This window comes from Cyprinodon variegatus, unplaced genomic scaffold (assembly GCF_000732505.1).
Source record: "Cyprinodon variegatus isolate N-32 unplaced genomic scaffold, C_variegatus-1.0 Scaffold313, whole genome shotgun sequence".
Classification (NCBI taxonomy): domain Eukaryota; kingdom Metazoa; phylum Chordata; class Actinopteri; order Cyprinodontiformes; family Cyprinodontidae; genus Cyprinodon; species Cyprinodon variegatus.
The window spans coordinates 595,918-622,042 of NW_015150766.1; the positions used below are offsets into that span (position 1 = coordinate 595,918).

The 26,125-nt window shown below is 36.2% G+C and overlaps 1 protein-coding gene across 1 annotated transcript in view; it reads right to left on the minus strand.

The window, feature by feature from the left end:
* mdga2 (MAM domain containing glycosylphosphatidylinositol anchor 2) overlaps positions 1-26,125 on the minus strand; it is a 169,081-nt gene that overhangs the window by 63,506 nt on the left and 79,450 nt on the right. Inside the window, exons 8-9 of the mRNA XM_015384460.1 lie at positions 25,211-25,504; positions 8,994-9,266 (exon numbers count right to left, since the gene is read on the minus strand). Of these exons, the coding sequence (XP_015239946.1) occupies positions 8,994-9,266; positions 25,211-25,504 (567 nt within the window). The remainder of the gene's footprint in view (positions 1-8,993; positions 9,267-25,210; positions 25,505-26,125) is intronic.

Sequence of the window (26,125 nt, forward strand, 5' to 3'; positions counted from 1 at the left end):
TGGTAACATCCAAAGCTAACATTTTTTTTTTTTTTTTTTTTTTAGAACATTAGAAACAAAATGTATTGAAATACTATTGATTTCTAACAGTCCTGATCTTCTGTTATGTGCCTTCTGCTCAGGCTGGAACTGATGCATGCTGCCCAACTCCAGAAGAGGGACAGACAGATTGCTACAGATCCCACCCATTTAGGTAATGTACTGTTTGTCCCACTTCCATCAGGAGAAAAAACGGTTCAGCATCATTAAATCCAGAAAAAAACACATTCATCGTATCCTCTGGGAGATGTCCCACACATGCACCCTTCAACCACACATCATCCCCTTTTCAAACACACACTCTCCTCTACACACCCACACTCTTTTATACACAAAACCACCCACCCCTCTTCATACACACAAAGACAATCACATATAAATATAAAATCCCTGCTGACAATTAAAAAAACCATCAGAAATTTTCATAGAATGTTCTGGCACAAGCTGGACTTTATGGACACATTACATATTTATGGAACCATACTTTTATTTTTTGCCTAACTATTATGCTGCACAACTTTATGATTTTCTGATGACAATAACAATTATTGATTCTTTCTGCTTAGAGTATTTAAAGCTTGACAATATGTTAGTTCTTACAGAAACCATCTAAAAAAATTATTGTTTAAGATCAAAATAGGGTTATATAAAATTAAATAAAAAAAATCTTAACAGAATGAATAAATGTAATGCTAAAATAATTATTTTCAGTCCTGCCATGAACTGGCGACCTGTCCAGGGTATACCCCGTCTCTCGCCGGTGGACAGCTGGAGATGGGCACCAGCACCCCTCACTACCCCGCTTGGGATAAGCATGACGGAAAATGGATGGAGGGATGAATTATTTTCAAACCTGCCATTACATTTTTAATAAATAAGTAGTAAATAATAATAAATAGCCTTTTATTGGCAATTCTTACAACATGCATAAACTAAGGGTCTATGTGGTTACAGTTGTGCCAATCTGATTTCAAACATCAGACTTTGAGCTTTTCTTTTGTAGCTCTAGTGGTTATCACGGGTAAGAAGACAGGAAATGGGTAGAAAGAGAAGAAAGAAAAACCATGCAGCAAAGGTCCAGAAAGTGGGAATTGAACACCAAACAGTTGTACTGATATCCTTTATATATCAGGTATCTGCTCTACCTCCAAGTCATGCCACCCTAGTTCATAGCTTTAAATGATCCCACTCAGTAAACACATGACTTGTCTTTTGTCTGAGTTGAAAAACTATGAGGTTAGAGAAAAGAAAACCATAGTGCAGCTGAAGCTTCCTGTCTGTCAACTAACCTTAGAGCAGCAGCAAATTACAGAGATACAGTAGTACTCAGTGAAAGTAACTAGTTACTAGACAAAGCAACTATGCAGTTACTTTTAATGATATAAAGTGTAAAAGAATTTGAAAAGCTATCATGTTTTTGGAATTTTAAACGTAACTAATGTATTTTCCGGATTATAAAGCATTACTTTTTTTCCCGCGCTTTGAACCAAGCGGCTTATAAGAAGGTGCAGCTTTTCTATGGATTTTCTTAACCGCCAGAGCCAAAGTTGGAAATGAAAAATTAAGTGGTTAATTTTCATTTAGCACAAGAACAGGTTAGCAGCAGGAATGGAGAAGAACAAATTTGGAACATAGATTCACCCATTTTGAAATTTATTTACCTCATTAAAGCTGCTGAACCAATGAAGAGACTGGGCTCAACTCCTGCAAAGCTGAAATAAAGAGCTGAAGCAGCGCCATCTTTCAGTAGAAGCTCTCACTGCTGCGAGCCAACAAATTAACAGGAGCCAGAATTCCTCTTCTTTGTCCCCACTCCAAGGGCTATATGTAAAGCTCCCGTACAGATTTGGTAGGAGATATCAGCGGCTTATAGCCCAGTGTGGCTTATATATTTAAGTTTCCAGTTTTTTTAACAAATTTAGTGGCTGCGGCATGGAAACTATGGAAAATAAGATGTTTGTTATTAATTAATGAATTAAAAATGTTGATGTGTGCAATTTCCAGTGAGTTGCAATATGATTATGTAGGTGTGATCGTGTTTCATGTTTATAATAAAAGAAAAATAAGATGATGTGGCAATTATTTGTTTGCAGATTTGCAACTTTCAATTGGCTATAGAATAGGTATGGAACTAAAAAAATATTGTTTTTTAAGCAATTTAACAAAAATATCATATATGCTTTGACATAGAATTAAGCAGCAGTTACACTATTACAGAAAAAAAAAACCTTAGCAGGACTGAGTGTTGATTGAAGCTGCATGTCAGTGTTAAGATGATGTGCAGTGATTCTTTAAGTTACAGTTTCTAACCAACATTTATAGTGTCTTTGTTCCAAAATATAATGTATAAATCATAACATATTTAGCCGTCAGTGAGTGCTCATGCTGAAGTTATAAATAGCTGTTGTTTGTGCCACGTGCATTTACTGTAAATGTGAACACTACTAACATGTGCACTTAGAACAGGAAACTGTAGTACTTATTTATGCATGTTAAGTAATGAATGAATGAACTCTGCTTAGAGCGTAGTAATAACAAGTAACTGGCTTTTACAAGGTAATTAATTACAGTACTACTTTAGTTACATAAGAAATGTAGTTACATAAAGAAATGTAGTTAGTGTAACACGTTACTTATTTACATGTTAGTTCCAACACTGCTTGGGAGCCAGATACCCAGAGGGAGTAACTGGACAAATCTGGGTTTATGATGATAAACCGTGACTAGAATCTGTGTATGGCAGAGGAGCAGAAAAAATATATTTAACGTGGGAATCAAGCCATCAGTAGATGCTTGCAATGTTTTAGGGCTCTAATTAGTGCTTAAGTGGATACTTTGGTTATTCAACAGGTAAATAGCTTGAACGGGAAGGCCAGTATAGAAATATTTCAAATCAAAGATAAACCCCTAGCAAGGTTGTTAAACAAATCATCTTTTTGTTTGGAATATTGTCCCAATTACTCACCTTGATGTATGCAAAATATCTTTTATTAAAATATTGGTGTTCGAACTCGAAAATGTTAACACTATATTAACCTATAAAAAATAAGTGTATTTAAAATTACCTTTAATTTTAAATTGCATAAGCAGTAATACTACAAATTCCCAGTAGTGCAGCAAAACAAATAATCTTTCTAAAGAAAGACTCAATAATTTAAAACCGAGCCGGCGGTGCAGGAACACAGTACAAAACCAAAGTTAAACGTGTCCTATTTTCAACATCGTCATCTGACATTTTTTTTGCCACAATTAGTTTCACTACCACATCGCTGTTCATCTTTCACATGGCCGCTGGAAACAGAAACGTAATTCAATCAAACTGCAGGCTGGTCCTCATGGGAAATGTTGTCTTCCTTTAGGCAAAGCAATACAACCTTTGTCTAGTGGGGGGAGCCAAAATCTACCAGAATTGAAGGTTGTTTAAAACTGCTTTAAACAAAAATCTCCCTTCCTTTCCAATTTTTAATAAGAATCAGAATTACTTCATTAATCTCTTGCGGGAAATTATTTTCTTTCAGAGCAACTGTTTACAGAAGAGATAAAAATTTGATTGTACAATAGAACGTACAATAGAGCAAAATATAATATAATAAGAAGTAAAAGTAAAATCAGTAAAAATAGTAAAATTGCAAACCAGAGAGTAGAATTACAACCTTCCCATATAATCAGTGTAAAATAAGAAAAAAATAATATATCCAAGGATACTACTAATACCATATATTTTGGAATGTCAGTGTCCAACCTATTAGAATGTATTCTTATAGAAGCTTTAAGAACCATGTAGTCTTTTTCTACTCTGTCCGTTCCAACGAGATCCTGCTTTGGCTGACAAGAGCCTGCTTCACTGTCACATACTGCCTGCTGACCAGTAAGATAATGTTAACACTTCTAATCTAATTCTTCACCTAATGGTTGCTTTTAAGATAATATTGTAATCTGTACCCTGAGAAGTGAGAGGCATCATGTAACTCCTATTTACACTTAGAGTTGGAACTTTGAGCTCAGACGAACATAACCCAAAAGGTGTGAGCTCTTAGTGCCTTAGCCTTACAACCACAACAAAATAAAAATAAAAAAACTTAAAGACACCAATAGTCATAACACGAAAATGCTAAGGTCTACATATGCAGTGCTATGCAAATTAGTCTAGTTAATGGAGCATTAACACTCAGTTTTACCAGCAATATTCATCCTTGACCCTATGTGGGAAAGTAGGGGTGTATTAAAATTAAATGGTAAGACACTGTTAGAATAGTACAGTGTACTACAATACACTAATATGTTTTAATGTTTAAAACTTTATTCTGAATGTTGCATTATTCTCGAGCTATTGTTTTAGCAGTAAGGTTTAGTACACCTACCCTTTACATTTTAAAATATCCCACTTTACTGGCCATAGGCCTTTTGACACTTAATCAATCCCCACTCCAACAATTGTAAATTGCTGGAGTAAATTCATCTTAAAGCAAGTGTATTCTACAACTTGCGTCTTTCTCTAGAGCAGCTACATCAGAAAACATTTGCTGCCTTTGGAGAGGGAATGTATGCATTAATATTCAACTGCATCAGCCTGAAATGGAAACAGAAGAAAAAGAGAGGGATGATTCAAAGATTGAAAGGCAATTCACTCCCTTTCCTAACTCTTTAGAGGACAGCATTTGCTAAAAACTAGGGTTCCAACAGCAGAGAGCTCATGCCAAAGCTCAGTGGTACACATTACATTCCTCTAAGGGGCCTCTCCCATGGCACAATTTAATGGCCAACTTGGCCTTTACAGCCAGCTCACAGATGTCCCAATAGCTTAGAACATGGGCATCCATGCACATGCACAAACGCCCTCCCCTGGCACGTTCTACTTTTTCTGGGTGACAGTATTAATATAGGCAAGACTGGCTTGCTCGTTGATATTAGTGTGTACCAATGCGTCTGTCGGCATGGAAACAAATATGTTTCGCATGGTATGATGAGTGGATCTGCAAGCTGAATGGCTGCAGGCCAGAACTCCTGATTGATATTTTATTACACAGCACAGCCAAAAAAGTTAGGAATACAGTGTTGAGGGAATATGTATTTTGAAAGTCTCCACAGAGTGAGTAAACTAATATTTCAGCAATAACATATATTTGATGAACTTCTGCTAAGTAAGGAACTGCCTCTCTCTCTTTACCATATATTATTCATTCATCCATGCAGGGCTATATATAATTACTATTAAGCTTCAAATAAAACTGAAAAATCCTCAAGAGTAAAAGTTGCTGTTAGGGGAAACAAGGTATGGCAGAATTCACGGATGATGTATGGAACCAAGGTATATTTTCTGCACTGTATTCCTGCACTAGGTACAGTAGGGTTACTACACGAGCCGTCCTAAAGTTTGGCAGCTACTGAGTCCAGATGGCAGGAATCTGGAGCACTGGGCAGGAGGAATGAAGCATTACATACAGTAGTAGGGAGAAAGGAGGATGAAAGGGGAGAAAATAGAGTGGAAGTGGATGGAAGGGGTTAGAAAAATCTGGCACAGCTTAAGCCCAGTTAAGAAAAACTGTTGTAGGGAGGCAATTATCTACCTCTGCCCCCCTAATCTACATGATTTATGGGGAATTACTAATTCTTCAAACGCAAGCGTCCAATTTCTTAATTTCAGCTGCAGGAGAAGCTTCAGCTAAGCCAGTCAACAAAATCAGGAAAAACAAAACTCAATGAGGGCCAGAAAATCAACAAGAAACACAGAAAATGTAAGATGGGAGACCAGCAAGTGATGAAAAAAAAAAAGGATAAAGGTGGCAAGGGATTAAAGTGACAAATAGTCATTATGTGGCCCTGAAGCTCTTGTCTCTAATGGGAGATCTGGGAGATTGAAACCTTGGTCAAAGTTCCTGCGGTCACTCCGTCTGGCTAAACACATTTGGTCCTGTCATAACAACCAACTCAAAGATGGACATTTTGTTTATGAAATAAAAAAGAACAGCAAAATCCCACTTCTATCAAGTAGATGGGTTCAAAGTGAGAGAAAAAAAAAGACAAGTTGAACCTCTGACCCCAAATTCCTGCCCCTTGGAAACATGGTCATTGTTGCAACATTTTTTAAAATGAATAATATTAAAACTCTGCAACAAACTGGCAAACATTATTTGGTTTAATCACTTTAATAAACTTGGTCAAAGTTTGTGCAGTCACAAAGAAAACAAATTTAACGTAGGTCATTGTCATAAATAATATAATAAATTAATTTGGGTATCTCTGGAGTGATTCATTTATAGTTAAAATGTGTGTAAAGCAGGTAACATCTCCGCCTATAATTCCCTATAAGTTAAAGAAATACTAGTTATATCATTACATGTCTATTCTTGTAAAAATAGAGATTATGATTTGGATTTGTAAATATTACATTACATATTATATTTTTCATTATCAGGGATGTCTTATGATGGCAAAAACTGTGATTCTTTAAAATAAAGAAGGTTGTATATCCTTGCTCTCTACGGTATCAATAGCTGCAAAAACTGAATGCATGTTGTGGATTATTAACTTTGCTAGTTTTAAGCTTTTGGTAAAGTGAGAATAAATGAATATTCGTCTAGTTAAAAGCATGATCAAATGCAATTATTATTATTATTTTTTTGTTGTTGTTGTTTTTTGGACATTAATTGCTGCATTTAAAAGTAATAATGTGCTGAAGAAGCCTTTAGATAAAAGGCAAGCTTTTTATTTTTGAGGTGTATTTTAACTTGCTTTTCAAATACAGGTTTTAAAAAAACTAAGTGATGTAATTTTTTAGCCATTCAGTTTAATGTAAAATAATAAAAAGATGTTAAAACATGTTCTAAATACTTTTTTATTACTGCTTTTATTATGATGAGAATAAAAAAAGAAAAATTGGTTCTTAGTCTTGTTTGCCTATACTCATAACAAGCAATCTTTAAAATGAATCTAAAAACACAAAATAAACCTTATTACAAAATATTGTGACGTAGTTCTCTAGTTAGTTCTCTAACTCTCTCGGTACTTCCTTTATTATAAGTCCCTCCTTTTCTTAACACCTGACAATTTTCAACTAACACGTACCTCAAGAGAGGTTTCTAAAACCGTTTATGCTCCTTTGACTTAATAATCACAGATTGGTAGATTTAAATGTGCTACTTGTTAGCTTCCAACTGGATATTTCCCAATAATGGCAGGTCATTTGAAGATTGATAGACTGCTGTCTCTAAAAAAAGAAATAAAAAAAAATAACTGTGTGGATTTCTTTATGTGATCTAATAATATGCTTAAATATGCTATAAAAACTAAGATAAAGAATCTTATCCTAAAATTCTTAATTGGTAAAGCTCATATACTGATAGAAGGCAAACAACTAAACTTAGACATTATAATATTAGTTTAAGGTTGTCCAAATCCTGTTCCTGCGCAATTAGTGTTAAGGTAAAGCCCTAAACTATCAACAAATTATCTTTAATATATCTTTTAAACAGGAAACTGGCCATCTACTGAAGTTGAGACAGATAAAGAAAACTGTTTGTGTTAGTTTATGAAACACAATGGCATTTTGCCATCAGTAATGAAAAATGTGAGGACAACTGCAAAGAATATATATATATATATATAGTTTATGAAACACAATGGCATTTTGCCATCAGTAATGAAAAATGTGAGAACAACTGCAAAGAAAGTTCAGAGCTTACTGGATCTAGTCTAAACTGCCAAATAAAGGTCAGTCTACAACATATGAAAGGCAGATTGAAATCAGGTCTCGTGTATAGAATTGAGGTTTTGTGTATAGAAGAACCAACAGCTGTATAAGAGAAAAGAACGGGCAAAATGAGAAAATGATATCAGGGGAATTCTACATTTAAAAAGATTGAAACAATGCAAAACTGGTGGAAAGCAAAATTTTTTGACTTTTAGATCATTTTAACCACCAAGTAACACTGAGGCTTTAAAAATCCTGAGGAAATGATGCCATCCCTCCACATATATAACCGCCTGGAAGAGCAACAGTAGCTTAAATTACACAGTTTTCTATTTCAAAATAATTGACTGAATTACATTTCAGTATAGTCAATAGTCAAGATTTGTACAAATGTTATCATGAAAATATAGAATGTAACTATGAACTCATAGCAGGTAATTGTAGCTTGGTCATGCAGGTAATTGTAGCTTGGTCAAGTTTCAAATTTGGAACCTGGAAATTCCACAGACTTTAAAAGAAAACGTAGAGACAGACAGACAGACAGACAGATGTGCACTTAGTCAGATGAAAAGGCTGATGGATGCAGGTATGGCTTAATGGCTGGGGTGATGAATTAACGTCGCAGATGATTGGACAGATGAACCATTGGACAAACTGAGGCCTCACTGCACAGACTGCAACATGATTGGGTGATGGACAGGTTGACAGACATGAATGTGGGTGGTTGGACTGGAAGTAAGTATCAAGTAACTGATGGGTTCATGTTCAAATGGGAGGATGAAGGGATGGATGTTTAAACCAACTTAAAAGTCATTAAGTTAAGGCAAATTAGATTTTGAAAAAAATATATATTTTACTCAGAGGAATCAATTCAGTCTTTATAAAAAAAAACATCTAAAACCCTGCTTTCTTTTAAGAAGGATTTTGCAAAGTTTTTACTTTTCAACACTCTGTAGGGACCCTGTACTGAACGGAAAACAATTGGGGGGCATCACCTCAGTCAGACTACAGATACATCAGAAAGTATGGAGGGCCTACTGTACAAACACTAACGTTTTAGGAAATAACATGACTGTTCAGCAGATAGTCTATCAAATTTTGTATTTTAAGAAAGAACTGTTCATATGCTAGAACTTGTATATACTAGGTAGAGCTCTCACTATCTGTCTGAAAGGAAGAAAAACTTGAGGGTGAAGACTAAACAGAGCAGCGAAATCAACTGATTAAATATGTAAAAGTTCAATCTACAATGATATTTTCTTACCTGTAACTTGAAAGGTGCATTTGCCTGCTCCGGCCTCATTGATGACGTTGCATGTGTACTCGCCCCAGCCTTCACGATTCAGGCTGCGGATCGTGTACTCCGTCTCATCTTTGTGTGGGTCAAACGCCCCGGCATGGAGCAGCCGGTTTGAAAGCAGCCACTCAAACCGCAACACTCGAGAGGGATGGGCTCGCAGCACTCTGCAGGTCATCACTACTGGCCTCCCCAAACCCTGACGGACCTCCATGTGAACAGGCTCCACTGTAGGAGGGTCTAAATGGTAGAAAAAAAAAAAAAAAAATCAGCGAGAAAAACACTGAATAAAGGAGAGGTATGAGAGTGTGGGAGCAAGGAAGACCTTATATTGATTTCTTGTTTGTTTTTTTTGTTTTTCTTCCTGTTCTTTCAGCAGAGTCTACAATGGTAGTTGTGAATCTCTGCAGCTTCTTCAAAGTAAGCCTGGAGCTCTTGACTGTGTCATTAATTAATGGTCTCCTTGCAGTTAAGATGGACGGTCACAACTTGGAAGAATTGCACTTATGCAAATTATGTTCATTTTCATATGATGAGAGCTCTATTAAAAACAAATGCACATTTCACTCTCTAAAATTAAATCTGTAGAAGATAAAAAACGTGCAGTTTCAAATTCCTGTGAAAAAAACATTAAAATTTGTGTTGAAACAGTTATATATTCAATGCAATATAAGACATCTGAAATAGAAGATGAAATGCTGAAGCACATTCAGATATCAGGAAGCAGAAAATGGGGTAACACTGAGCACAGTGTAAATGAACTGTAGACCATATTCACTGGAAAACATTACATTTCAGAAACAGATGAAAATGAAAACAATTGCAGGAGGAGCGGCAGGTCTGCGTTAAAATCAATTTGCACAAAAACAAAGAACAATGTTCAAAATAGAAATCATTTTCGCTTCGCAGAAAACTTGTAACCGGATGATGAAGTGCACCTCGGGCTTTGAAAATGGAAAATTAATAACTTATTTGAGTATCTGACAGCCTTCACCTCTTTCCACACAGACAACCTGCTGGTGAATTATTCAACCAGTTGAATGGCCTTGATGAGACCCCGGCTAAGTTTGGGGAAACTTTTAATATGTTTCACGCATACATTTCAGTGCCTTTACTTTGCATGAGATATTGTGTATGGTGGAGAGTGTGTAGATTAACTGTATTTAAGAGCTTGTGTGTGCAAGCAGTGGAACGGTTATGAATAATTCCCCCATTTTAGGCATCTTTACTGTTGACTGGCTCTGGTGGAAACTTGACAAAAGTCACGTTGGAGCTCGATAAACAACAGTGAATGAACACGGAGGAGACGCGACAGAATGACACAGAACCCCTTGATTGCCTGAGATTTGCATAATTTCTGACAGAGTACAGGAGCGATGCCAGCTTTATAAAAGGCTGGGGATGCAATTTTTTCTGAATGTAATCTGTTACAGATCACTGATTACCTGATTGAAACTGTTATCTGCAACATAATCTTCTACATTATTCACAGTCAGTAATATAATCTGTTTACTGAGCCTTCCAAATTTGATAGGATATGCAGCTATGAGCAAAGTAAGGAAATATACAGCATATAATTTGATAACACTATTAATGTTATTATTTCTATCCCTAAGCAGAAATATAAAATAGGAAATGTTGCAGCCATTATTAGGAATTTTATGTTGGATTTGTTTGCACTATTTTAGCAACAGTTGCTTATTTTATTTGAAAATAAATAATTGAAGGTCACCCCTGGCAGTAGAGAAGGATGAATCCACAAGGCCAGAGAACTGCACAGGGATATGTGGGGTGTGAACAATATGCAGAATGCAAAATAAAAACTTGACACGCAGAAACACTACATAGTAGGGGATTTTATCCTTGCCCTCAATGCTAATTATCCTTCAAGATGCAACATCCTACAGTTCACTGAGGCACCGCTGTGATTAATGACACGCCATTAGATCATATCATGACTGGCCGAAATGGGAAAATGATAAATCATAACAGTGGGGGTCAAAGTGAAAGTAAACACAAACCTTTTGAAGGGTTTGGACTGAGGAGGAAAAAATGAACAAAAAAACATTGACTTTTTCGTCTACATATCCTGTTCCAAGGTGGTAGGTAGAGACATTTGTTTATATCTCCACTTAGTGTAGGAGCAATCAGTTCTTTCTAAAGAACATCGGCTGGAATTTTACCATAATCCACAGGCCTATCTCAAATGTGAAAAAGGGCATCTGGAAGTTTTCTTATCACATCAATATTGTAGGATTCTGTGCAGAATAACAGCTAGCTCCACGGCTTTTGTGAATGGCACTGGATCAAATTGCAATAAGTGCATTCCCATTCACTTGGTATCACAAATAATGAAAAAAGGGGGTAAATCTCTTTATATAATAAAAAAAACGTAACTTAAACAAGGGAACAAGCCTCATCGCTCTCCTGTGCATTTCCCGTAAAAGAGTTGCAGAGGTAACATAAGCAGAACGGAGTAAGAAGGTCCTGTGTTATATTCCCTGAGCAGTGCTCACAGTGTTTAATGTAGCAGCCACTGTGATTTCGGAGTTGCTGTAGTCCACAGGCCGTGGAAAAGCTAGAGTACCTACTGAATATAATCTGTCATCAGTCACTGGTGGACGGCTTTACGCTGATGACGGGGGAAAACAACATTTATGGAGCACAGGCCTTTTTTTCTTACAGTTCATATAGACTTCTATGGTGGTCTAAATAAAGATATGCATGTACTGCAATGTACAACTGTTTCTTAGGAGTTGAGGATGGCATTATTAATTTGTGTGCACCTGTATTTCCAGAAGGCAGCTTAAACATTTAAAAGGTGGGAGTTTAGATCTTTGCCCTCAACACTAATTAACTTTTAAAAATTTAAAATACTCTCTCTGAACCCTCACTGAAGTCTCAACTAATTTATCTTAGGAGCACAAAGAGAACTCATGTGGGTAAGCCTGCAAGAAAAGATTATGCTGAAATACAGCAATGTTAAAATGCACATTTTTGTAACAAACAACAGATACCATAACAAGCTATTACCACAGTGGATCAACTTTATAAACTCATTAAGAATGAAAAAATTGTAATTGTTAAAGTTCAAATGGAGATGACAATCACTACATGACTATTTTTTTTTTACTATCTAATGTTTTTGTGTACCAATAAATTATGTGAAACTACTCATTAGTTCCTGATTAGTTTCACTGTTTCCCAGGTAACTAAGAAGTACTCCCCAAATATGGCCAGGCTAGGTGTTCCCCAGTATATACTAGTTAACTACCCATTAGTTCCTTACTAGTCCTCTAGGCATTCTTTAGTAGTTAATCAATTTTGGGTAACTTATTGTTTCCAAGGTGGGTTTTTAAAAATAAACTGTGCCTTTTCTGTTGAAGTCATTTTTAAGTTCCTGTGTTTTAGTTGAATGTCATGATGCTGTAAATGAAATCCATTTTTGGCTACGAACACCTGACATTTTCAGATTTAAGGTGCTTGCTATTGATATATGCTTTTATTGTTTTATCCACCTTAACATAACCATGTTCCAGATAAAAGATGCAAGCCCACACCAATGGTGTCATCACAGCTACGTTTCACTCAAGGTACAGTACAGTGTTTTTTTTTTCTCCAAAATTCACGACTTAACTTTTGTTCAACTATAGCCTTTAATTGCGCTTGAGTAGTCAAGTTTTCTTTCATGGGAACAAATAAAATTTTTCACAAGGTTTTAAGATTTTTTTTTTTTTTTTATCTCCCTCTTGCAACCCTATTGAAAACTTCCTTCAGCTTTACTTTCAAGCCTTTTACAAAATTCTTTTCCAGTTTACATTTTCTCTTCTCATACATTTTTGGATAAACATTTTATGTTGCCTAATATTGCTCTAATCATTAATGTCTCTTTTCATTGTGCCATTGTACGTAATTATGTAGGTTATTTACTAATTACCAGCTTTGTCTGATGAATGGAACAGCAGGCACATAAGTTGCCATATTGCGTTTGACTGCATTACTATACAAACATCCTAATAACCAAAGTGTGCAAAATCCAGGGAGTATAATGCATTTATAACCACTAACAATCCCATTGCATTTTGTCAAACCTGAGATAGATTGTAGGTGTAACTTTTGCCTCTATATTTAAATATTTGAAAACACAAAAGTTTATTAATAGCATCTTCAATTATATGCATTTCTATGACAATTTTAGCAAGTATACATGAAATGTTCACAATCCTATTTCAGGGAATGGTTTAGAGATCACCAACCTATGTTGACATTTGTCATAGTATTGTATGAGGAAAAAAATGTGGGTTTTGTCAAAAATCAAACATTTTTCATGTTTTTAAACCAGAATTTATATATAAATATATTTTTCTGTTTTTACAGTGAAAGCTTATTGAACTTTGGCAACCTCCCGACATCTATACATTTAGCTTAAGGGATGCAACTTTGTTCAGAGCTGTTTATAAAATCCGCGCATTCTATAGTGTTTGGTATTTTTTCCAAAGACTTTTTATAAGACACCAAATCATGTTGATTTAAAACAAACAGTTGTTTCCCCTAAAGGATCAGTGGATGGCAGTGATAACAAAAGCAGTTTGAGAAGAAAAAATGCACCTTATAAATAAATCCCCGAGCAATTTAAGGCAAGAGCTTTCAGCAACAATATTCACTCTACGCTATCAAGAATAAAAGCACCAAGTGGAGTTTGCTAATTGTCCCTGAAATAGACCCTGTGGCTCCTTTCTTTTTATTGCACATGAAAGCCAACAGTAACAGTAAGACTGAAACAGTAAAAGGCTAGTAACAAAATGCTCCCTGATTACAGAGAATGAATTACACCTCAAATAAATACATATCTTCTGTTACATTACTGTTACCTCTGACAATCATAGTACTTGCAATATATGGTTAATAATAATTATTTAAGTAATTCGTTTTAGCTGACTCTACAGGCATATTTATTTTCAACTTCTCGTAGGAACCAAAGTTTATTTTACAGGCAGCAAATATCGTCTGGAAAACAAGGTGCTGAACTTCTTACTTAGTGCAGAAAAAGTTCTGTTCGGTATACCAGACAAAAATCCAACTAAAGGGAGTACATGGTAACTGTTCAATACAGTGCATTTGGGAGTTTTTGACTGCACTGCCCTTTATCCATATTTAGTTACACAAAAGCCTAATTCCAAATGATATGAAATCTATTTTCTTTCAAGTCTACCGACAATATCCCAATATACTCAGTGAAATACCATTTTATGCATTTTACTGGCGAGCGAACAGCATTATAGCACAGAAAAGCTTGCACAAGTTAATTTTGCATTATAGTCCTGTACTACTTTGTTGATCCACCTTTGGCAGCAATTATAGCTCCAAGTCTTAGTATTAGGATTAACATACTTATCTTTAGGCAGTTTGGCCTTTTTTGTAGAACATCTCAAGTTTCATCAGGTTTTGTTTGTCTCTTCACAACCATTTCGAAAAGTTGTTCAGTGTTCAATAGAAATCAAGTCTGGACTTTGGTTCTCCAAGGCATTCAGAAAGTGATTACTAAGACATTATTTTTGTTGTTTGGTAGACAGAAAATAAACTATTCATTCTCTCTGATGTCAAGAGAGTTCTGTAGGAAGTTTTTATCCAGGATGTGGCCATACATTTCTGCATTCACATTTCCCTGTCTCTTGAGCAGCCTACTGGGTTCTGCTGTGGATAAAAAACATCCCAGCAGTATGATACTGCCACCACCCTGTTTCACTGTAAACAGGATGGTTGTGGCCTAGTTTTCTTCAGACATAATCCCTGTCAATTTACAGAAAATAGTTCAATCTTTTTACTTTAGATCTGATAAAATAGTTTCTTACAATCTGGGTCTCTCAGGACCCTTTTGGCAAACTCTAGGCAGCTGCTTTATATAAAAGGAATGACTTTCATCTGGCCACTCTACTACAGTAAACAAGCTGCAGATTCCTCATGTTATAGACAGATGTGAGCCTTTCCTTATCATGTCTACTTAATGGGATTTCACCCAGGTGGACTCCATTTAGCTGTGGAATTGGTCAGTGAAGGCATCATGTACCTTACCTCAGTGTTATGTAATGTTTTACTTTTTAAATGGTTAGTTTCTTCGCTTTCAGTTTTTAATAATACATTTTCAACAATCTCCAAAAAAGCTTTTCACATTGTCATTATGAGGTATTTTGTTTAATCTTTTTGAGATATAAAGGTCAATTAATACAATTTATATGCTGCAAAAGAAATAAATGTGGAAAAAGTGCAGCACTATGAGTACTTTAGTACTACAGTCCATATCGAATTATTTGAAGCAGTTGTTAGAAAATCAGGGTCTATTTATTTAAGTTTTAGAACATGTATCTACAATCACAGAAAATATCAAACTAAAAACAAATTAGGACATAGAAAAGAAAAATATTTCCCTGTTTAACTGTTTAGCATTATTTTAGAAAAAAAAATGTTATACAAGAGTTACAAAATCTAAGTCTTGAACTATGAGATTATGCAATTGATTTTATTAACTACTTTGGCCAAACTTTATTGGAGAAACAAGTTCATTTGATTTCAATAATTTTATGCATGTGTCCATTTGTATTCTTGTTTTTTTGTTGTACCCAGTATCTACAAGTACTAACATAGAGGCGGTATAAGTAAATAAAATGTAATTGTTTTTGGATCATTTCCACAGCCACAGGAATTTACACTGAAGCACCCAGGCATGCAAAGTGTTTTTGTTAAATATTTGTACAAAAAAACATAATGGATCACTTTGATGAGCTCAGTGAATTCCAAGGTGGTACTGAAATCAGATGCCACCTGTTTAACGAGTCCAGTAGAAAAGTTTCCCAGGAAATGGAATTATAGATCAGTGATTGTAATCAGGGACAAAAGTAACTTAGTCATTAAGTGGAAGGTTGGTTAAAGTGAGGAAGCAAGTGCAGCATATTCTGATGTGCATAGGACACAGATTACCAACTTTCTGCAGATTTAACCACTGCTGACCCCTAAGCTTCATAAGGCCTTCATTACCTCAAAAACAGTACATGACCAAGCAGCTGCATTCAAACAATACATCCTGAAGTGTAATGTAAAGAGTCTGATGCATGCCACTATTGGACTCCAGAGCAGTGGATGCATGTTCTTCTGGGTGATGAATTGTGCCTCTCTATCTTGCACCAAGATAGACGATTCTAGGTTTGGCGTTTGCCAGTATAAGGGGTAGCCTACTTCTCTGACTGTATTGCGCCAAGGGAAAATGAAGAATAGAGGTTGGTGGGGGGAAATATGTGGGGTTTTTCTTTCAGGAGCTGAGCTTTACTCCTTAGCTCCAGTGAAAGCAAATCTGAATTCTCCAGCACACTGAGATATTTTGGACAATTTAATGAGAACAATTAGGGGATGAACCCCTTCCTTCTGCAATTCCTTCTGCAAAAATAAAAATATGTATAACAATAACAAATGTTTTTTAGATGCCTGTCTTTACACTTAAGTTAAAAAAATCACACTTATTCCTAAGGTATGTGTATTACATTTACAAAAGGTCAATGCAGGACTTTTGATATATTCTTTAGGGTTAGGTCAAACTATAGGAACACTAAGAAAAAAAAAAACAATCATTAGGCTTTAAATAAAGAATGTAAAGGTTTATAATATGGTAGTTAAAATATTAGGGGATGCTTTGTTAACTAATACTGTACTAATGGGTAGTTAACCAATACTAGTTAATTGCAAACCACAGTATGTGTAGCTTTCTGTAAAGTGTTACTCACAGATATACCAGGTCGGGTTATAAATGAGGTTCTAAATTAAGAAAAAAAAAGTTGAATAATGGATTTTTATTTATCAATTTCAATTTGTCCCTTTAAATTTTGTTTTCAAAACAAACTCCTATCTACAAATTTAGTCTTCGAGTTAGTGTATATAGGAGGTCAAAAAAAGAGGCAAATGCCTTGTTTTTAGATAGAGGCAACAATGTTCTAGTGGAAGATTAAGTTTAGAGTTTAACACAATATCAAGTCCTCATAGAGAAAAAAAGCATTCATTTAAAGGTCAGTGCACATAAATTTAACATGAAAACATTATACCATGTGTTTTATAATGTGTCTCTGTATTGAATAATGTAGTGAAATGCTAATCTGTATCAGTGCATCAAACAATGAACTTGAAAACTATATGAATTATTATACGCTAGTAAACATGCTGTGGTGATTCATAACTTAAATTAAAATTTAATGTAAAGAAACATTAACTTTATAAGCATCAGAAAGGAGTTCTAAGGATTAACAATTCATTTTAGCATGACTAACCAAGTTAGGAATTTTCCCTTCCTTACTAATGTAGGCTTTTGTTTGCAAGCTAGAAACACACATTCCTGACCAGCTACTGATTGTGACGGTTCATCAATGCAATTATCTGCTGCTGCTGCTTAAAAAAAAAAAAAGATAAAAAACGCACCCCTAAATGCTCTGTTTGAGCCCTGCTGCAATGAAAAAGATTAATTTGCTGACTTAGGTTGGCGGTAAGCTAATGTGTTGGAATAACATCAGCCCTCAGGGGCAAGTGATGCAGCCCTTCTTGATGCAAAAAGGAAAATTAATTAAACACAATAATCTTCTATTGCTGCTCATTACTTTTGCCCAGACAGTAGCTCTGAATCCCGGTGTGTCTACTTGATGTATGTCAGGAGGTGAGGCAGTTGCTCAAGGGGACAGTTGCTCAGTTGAATCGGGCAGGTGTCATGAAGGATGTGGAGGGGAACAGAAGGGGACGTCTGGCTAAAAGATTTCTATGCATCTGGGCTGAAGTAGAAGTTGATCACACTCTGACAGACATCCCTATCTAGGACAGATGACTTCTCCAAACCTCTTTTCTCTCTCTCTATCTGTGTCTTCACTTCCTCTTTCAAGCCTCTGGACCATGCCAAGTCAGTTTGACTAAGAACATTAGGGTGTCACAGCTTGGGATTTGGCTTTTGCAATTCTATTAGCGCGATGCCTCTAAAGGGAGACGCCTTCCATTCCCACTACCTCTCCTCCTGGCGTCGCCTCTGCCAGCCAACAGATGCAGGTTTTTACATATCAAAGCTGTTGACTTGCCAGAGTCGTTCCTTCACGCCTCTAATGCTCTTTGCTTCAGAGGACTGTACCTCGGTGCCTTGATCAAGTTACTAAACGCGGCTTTGCACATGGCTCACCACCAAAGGCGGCCGTCTCATGCTGGGTCCTGGAAATGCAGCTGAGAAAAGCATCTCAGAAGGATTGGCTTGTGCTTACACACCATAAGACAGGCCAAGAGAGGAGGGAGGGGGGGATATCGACACAGCAAACAACTCTAGATGAGCCAGCTATTGTGCTAATAAAACGAATTCTGGATCTGAGCAAGATGAACAAAGGTGTATGTATTAGCCAAATGTGGACAACAGCATTTGCGGATGTACACACACAGGACAAAAGGATGTCAAAGCAATAAAACTGCTCAAGTGCTTCTTTAATTTGAGCTTTGATGCTGGCTAATAGTCAAAAACAAGAGTGTGGCTCTAACATAGAGTGGTAGATTTGTTCAAAGCATTGCTAGAATAACACTTTTGATTATTTGTTCCGCTTTGAAGATGAAGAGCAGATGAAAGTGTTGCATGGCATCAAAAACTACGGCACAAGAAAGGTTTTTATGAAAATACCATCAGATAGTAAGAAATAATTGCACACTTAGAATGAATTGGCTTTCAGAGAAGAGGGAATTATCTTTTTTTTTATCATGTTTTATAAAATGTGTGTGTAACGCACCTACATGCCAGTGCAAATATCAACAAAAAGCATAGATATTATGAATATAGATCTATTTTTTAAAGTCTAAAACTTTGAGTGTTTGCATTTTTGCTTTTTGAAATGCTGGTTCCCCCCTTAGCTTCAGTAACAAAGGCTGTTTTAACTTTCTACCCCAAATCTAAAGCTGACAGTACAGAACAAGGAAATGAGCGAGTATGATCTGGTTTAATCTCACTGGACATTTTCCTAGATTATGTTACATAGACCCGCCACCTGAGGTGAATCCTTGTGCTAGGTTTGTATGGTGAAGCTGAGACCACAATTATGATGCTGAAACTGTAAAATGTTATGCAGGGACGGTTAATCTATGGTAAAATTTCACACTGTTAAAAACTGTTAATTGTCATTGTATGTTGTGTATTTGGTTTTAATCTCATTGTACATTAAAGAGAAGGTGAACAAAAACACCACTGATGTTTACTTCTCCACTTAGACAGGGGTCATTTTATGTTGGAGAACGTCAGAATAAACATCTTACTTTTTAGAAAAATAATTCTTAACCTTCCCCGTGTTAGTTTAATCACATAACCCCCAGCCCGTGATTTTAAGTATCATCACTACCTTTTAAAGACTAGTTGATGTAAAAGAAATCCTCATACTTTTGGATATGGCATACAAAGTTTTATCAAGACACTTTGAGATAGTTATTGTTATAACATTACAAGTTTCTGTCAAAATATTTTTACAACTTCTCCACTGTCCCATAAACAGTTCACAGACACAATGGATTAATTTCATTATACTGACCTGTTATACAGTCAATTGTCAAAATTATTCTGTTATTAGGGAGGGTTGATGAATTTCAAATATACTTCAAATATTTTTAAACACATTTATCTGCTTATTTTTCACATACCGGTATATATGAGAAGCCTCTCTGTTAGAGGACCTTGTACCAGCGCTATAAAAATATCTTATTTTAACAGCAAAAGTTGCAGTTTTTTAGGTGTGCATATACAGTACAGCTTAAGTGTTTCCCCTACCTTTATACAAAGGGTGTGCCTTACCCTGCCAGTAAGCCTGCCTGCCCCCCACACACTTTATACTCTTTAAAACACACAGACTTACTCTGAGTCACGTAGGTGCACAGAAAGCACAACTATTGAAGGCTGGCTGGTATATCAAGCTGAACTAGCCAATGGTTAGAGTATCTTTGTTTGTAAGCCCACAAAATTATGCAAACTATGGTGAACTACTCTATGAGCATCCTCCTCAGAAGGATGCTGACAACAGAGTCTTCAGCTACAGAGGATCCTTTCAGCCTACAGCAATCTGCTACTACAACTTTGTAAAAAAAAAAAAACTATGACTAACAAGAACATTTTATTTCACTTTGGGATTAATAGAAGCATTTCTAAAGCAAATTCTAATGATGATCATTTTCGCATTAATAATGATCAAATAAATGCCCATTTCTGGTTTAAATATTGCCCAGGGCATATTCTTTAAATTTCTTGGGCCCGTCCCATTTCTCTCACTTGGTTCTGAGAACATTCCAGGGAGTTCCCTCCACAGTGAAGTACACTCAATCAACAAGTAACTGGCAAAACTAATTAATCTATAATATTATTTGGAAAATTTTACATTCATAGAAGTATATTCAACAAAACAAAACTCTCTTTATTGGCGCTTGATACAGAAATGAAAAAAGTAAATGCAATCTGTATATTATATAAACGATAAAGAAACTAACTCCATAATTAACATATACCGGAAACTGATCTTTCATTTACCCCAAATACCAAATTAATCTCAAATCTTAAAGCCCTCACAACTTCATTTGCCCTCAAATGCACTTACCATTATTGTATTTGCAAATCTACTTCCTTTTTTTATTATGTACTTAAAATTACAGCAATATGATTGTCTCTTCTTCTATAAATATTGCAGAGAGCTTTTCCTGTATATTTTCTTGTATATTATATATATATATATATATATATATATATATATATATATATATANAAACGCTTCAGTGTTTTTGTTCCCGTGTTTTCCTACGTTTGGAAGTGCCGGCCTAAGCAGTTATTTTAGCTATTCCGTAGGCGCTAATTACATTTCTCTGTGAACAGAGAAGAAATGTGCAAAACCTAAGACGGCTCCGACGCTCTTTTGCCATTATTAATCTATTTACCGTATGTTGAGTCATCTATTAAGACAATGGGATGCATTCAAATTCTAGAATTCTTTTTCTTTTTTTCATATGGATCAACCCAGGAACTACGGGGATTACTTATAAACCTGCAAAATCATGCCTTATGACCACTAAGTCCACTTAATAATTGTATCTCAATGCACATAATGGGTCTTTTTTTTAATTCTTTAAAATAATTTTATAAACTCTTTGACAACTAATCATTTTGAAAATTTTGTGCCATACAATATAATAGTCTGCAGTGTGTTCCTGTGGATAGCTGATTTACAAAAAAATGGATTTCATGAGTTATTATTGAACAATACTCAATTGCTATTAGGGTAAATAAACTGATAGGTAATTGTAAAATACATGGTGAGATATATTAAATTGGAAACAGTTGGTTACTGTGAAATGCATTACTGCATAATCTAATAATGATCTGTTAAACTGGAACCTTTTTTGGGTAGGAGAACTCTGTTAAGGTATTTTTGAAAATTGGGAAATGCTGTTTTTTTCTTCATAATCAATGCCTTTGTCAGCACAAGGTCCAAAGTATGAAAATAAGAATGCAAGGGACTATCCACATTCTTAATGAAGTCAGTCAAGCCTTAGATAGCATCGAAGGCTGCATTTTAGCTTCACTTTCAATGTTGTATGAATGTTAAAATCCCCCACTATGACTTTCTCAGTATACTAGATCAAATGGAAAGTCCAAAAACTGATCAAAATTTTGAGAGTTAGGATCTTGTGGTAATGTAAAGATACAAACAAAAGTGGCTTTTTTGCTTTACGATATGGATGGGATAAATTATGGGTTAAATTTGCAAAAAAAACTGTAACTATTAACTGATTTATGATTAATTAGTAAATTAGGCTTAAAGATTGTTGTTACTTTTTCTCCTCTCTCAGGATTTCTAGGCATATAAAGCTTTAAATAGCTGGAAGGAGTTGCCTCATTCCTGCTAACATAATCCTGCTGCTGCGACCAGGTTTCTGTAATCCAAATTAATAAATTTTATTGTAATAGATGGAGATATTAACGAACAAACACGTTAAGAGATATTATGTTTAATAAGCAACATTTAATTAAATTTCTCTCAAATGGAGTTATTTTAAATTTAATTGGATCACTATTTTTATTTGTATATTCGATTTTGGTCATGGTAAGACACTGTTTTGGATGAGATGATGGGTCAGTAACTGTAGAGAAGCTGCAGAGGGGCATGTTAAACTACAGCTTAGCTTCTTTTTCTCCCCATTCGGCTGGCAGGGTTTTGGAAGACTAATACATTTGGAAAATTTAAAACAACCTTACTGTATGTGAACTTATTCTCAGCCATCACTTTCAGTTCAATGTCAATCATTCTGGTCACTGGCAACTATTGGACTATGGTTGAATATGGTTGACTATGGTGTCTCTAATGTTTTGAGCTGTTAGCCACTGAGCTTGGTTGAAGGGCTGGTTATACTCCCACAGCAGTGTGTCGCAGTGAGCTTGTCGCAAATATTTCTGATTTATGCCCAATTTTCAAGCATGGTCTGCACTATGTTATTCCAAAAGCACAACGCGAGAGGGAAAATCAAGAACTAGCTACGGGTCTAGATACTGCAGAGGCAGTGAGGAAGTGGAAAAAGGTAAGGGACGAAATTGTGCAACAACAGACGGATATGAAGGCAAAAAGGACCCAGAAGGGAAAAGAGTCACAGCATTCTTGCGCACCTCACTCTTCTAGCTGGTCCAGCTTCAAGAGTTGCTTTAATGTTTAGTGGCCCAAAGCCAGAACTCTAACTCTTACACCCTCGCCTCCAAAGTAACAAAAATACAATACCTTTTACATGTCATACTACCACTAAAGGAGAAAGAGGAATAATTGAAAATCTGACAGAGAGGGGAATCTGTTTCTATGTCCAATTCGACAGAAAATCGACAAACGTCAGGAGAGAGAGAGATCCTCTTTTGAGCCTCACAAAAAATCTAAACAACGAGGGGCAGACAGTGCAATAAGTACAGCGTATCACTCTCCCCTCTTTATAAAAAAAGAAAAACAAAAACCTTGACAAGCTTAACATATCCGTACTCAGATCCCCCTATGAGAATCACCTATCACTGCCTCTGCCAGCATATAAACCGTCCCACTGCATTTATTGCTTTGGGACAGTTTTATTTAAAAGTAGTTCCCATTATATTTTTAATATAGGCCTACAGAAATTCTCTACCTGTTCTAGTTTTAGAGATGCTGCACAGACTCCTAAAGTGGGTCTTTGCTTTATAGTTGTGCCTTTTGGTTTTTTTTTATTTTTAATTGTTGAGAAAAATCTAAATCATGTCACAGACCCTGCATCACACTGACAACACCAAAACAAAACACTCCACTACATCATATATATTTAATGCTCTGAACTTACATATCAATGTTTTTTTTACACCATGTTTTTTCTCCCACAATGTTTACATTTGATCACTGCTGCACTTTAAGTAATGGAAATGTAACGAAAGCTGTACAAAATGAAATTTCGTTTTGTATACACCCTGTGTATACACCCTGTGTATACACCCTGTGTATACACCCTGTGTATACAAAAAGACAATACAAGTCTAAGTCTTTATTTTATTTATTGGCTTTTAATAACTTTTCATAATCTGTCCCATTCAAATGTGGAAAATAGTTTCAATGTTTGTGGAACAGAGACAGAAGTCAAAATCTGCAGAGATCTGCTCCTCCTGAGTAGTTGGAGTCTCTACGATATTTAGTCAGTGTCATAAAAAAAAATTGGATAGGAGATTAAAAAGTTGTATGCAGAGTCGGGAAAGCATCAGGGGGGGCAGATAAAGAAGCCATAGCAGCCTTAAGCTACCCTGAGGCTAGCTACCCCTTACTACCTGAAACGAAAACCATGTGAACACAAAAAGTGCCTAGTAGAGGAGTGGCTCAGTAGAAAATGTATGGAAAAGTGTTGCCTCTCACCCACAGATTCCGCAGAGGGAGGATGTATGTATGGATGGATGGATAGACGGAGGGATAGATGGATGGCCAAGCTTACTTAGTTTTAAGATGCCTCCATTGCTTTGGCAAATTAATTCAAGGGATGAGAAATATTGTGCATGAAGCACTACTTTGCAAAATTGAGCTTAAACTTGGCATTAAACCAGCTCATTTTATATTAACTCTAATGCAAATAGGTATCTTTAAAAGAAAATTGCATACCCAAGTTATAATTGTTTTAACCACAGTATTAAAAGTTATTGATGCTTCTCTTTTTTAAATTCTGTTTTATATTGTTACACAGGTTTATCACTCAGTGGAAATCTCACACATTTCCATGCCTAATTACTCTGCAAGAGACGTTTAAATCAATTAAGAAATTGCATAATTTTAGATGGCAATTTGTTAAGTGAAGAAAATAGATGTGCAAGTTAAAACAGGAGAAAGTATGGATTAACTTCTGAAAGTAGGCCATGAAAAAAACAACAACTATGCAGCCTTGGAGAATCAGTCTTTCCAGTTGCTATAATCACTTACCACAGAAGAGTAAGAGCCATACATGATCACTTTTATTTCTTTCCTGGCTATCTTTCGCCCCTTCTTCATCACAGGAAAACCTCCCCTTTTGCTGTGAGAGATTGATGCTACTTTGAATCCCTGCTGCTCATTCAAGATGTTCCTTTCAAATGTCCACAAATGAAGACACAATGAATGCTAGAGGGAATAAATTAGCTGCTTTGTAATTAGCCCTTAAACCATTCTTGAATGTCACCAATCAAAGATGGGGAAGGAGTTTATCAATGAGCCGCATGATCAACCGTCGGTTGTCTGAGGGAGGCCTGGAGATGGAACATGCACTTCTTCAGTCTTCCTTGGACATGATCCCACACCGTAACAACAAAAGACTTCTAACAAGTGTGACATGTATACCCAAAGATTTCTGTATAGAAATTCATTCTCTTCACCTCTCTGAGAGGTGGCATATTCTAAAAGAGACCTGATGTAGTTTAACAAGGGTAAAAAAAGGGAAGTTATTTCACACCATTAAGAGAAACATTAGAAGGGTGTTAAAATACAGACATAAGGAAACTTAACATTTCGGTCATAGTGGAATTATCACACTAGACACAACGGAAATACATCACCTAACACATAGGTTTTAGCTAAGTTACAGATTAGAACACATTTGCATCTTACTTAAGAGACATAGTTTAGAGCCACAGTGGATTTACTTACATTGGACGATGAGCTCCACCACAGCCTCCCTTGGCTTCACGTTGAAGCCGTTATACTGACTGGTCTGGCAGCGGTACGACCCCGTCATCTCCCTGGAAACATTAACAATCCGCAGGACACCGTCGTAGCTCTCCATCTGCATGCTGCCATCAGGCATGGGGGCCTCCTTATCTGCTCGCGACCATAGGATGATGGGCTTGGGCTTTCCTGAAACAAGGCACTCCAGCTCCACTGTGTCACCCTCACGGGCCACCAGGGGGGACTTGCCCCGGGGGACTGTCAGGCTGGGAGGAACTAAGAAAGAGAAAAACAAAGGAGGGACTGATATGGGGCTCTAGAAAGTCAGCAGACGGGGTGAAAGGCAATGGTCGACTTGGAAGGGAAAGGCAGCGAAAAGAGGTGGGAGTTGGAGCGAGTGAGCGGAAAAGTTGCAATGGGGTAGTCTCAGCAAGATACACAGCATGTATAGATGAACCATGAGACATTAGCAACAGTAAACATGAAGGAGCAGTCAGAGCGTGGAGATGTAAAACCACCATAAACAACACCTGTGAGTTAAATGTTATCAGGCAATGGCCACCAATGAGCAATGCAATGATGAGCTGACAAGCAACAACCCCAGCCCAAACAAAACAAGTTGAAGTGCTAAATAAAATTTCTCTAAAGTACAAAGTCCCAAGAGAACCTCCCTGCTTACACCGGCATTATATATAAACCATGAGGATTAGACAAATTAGTCCAGCAGGGAATTAGCCCAGCAGAGTCCAAGAGACAGTGTTCACAAACAAGGAATCAATGCAGCCATTGTATTTTACAGCTCATATCCCTTGTTCATGTTCAAAGCAATTCAATAACAACATGCAAAATAAACACACCAACTCAGAAATAGCCAGCTATGATCTAGTACAAATTATT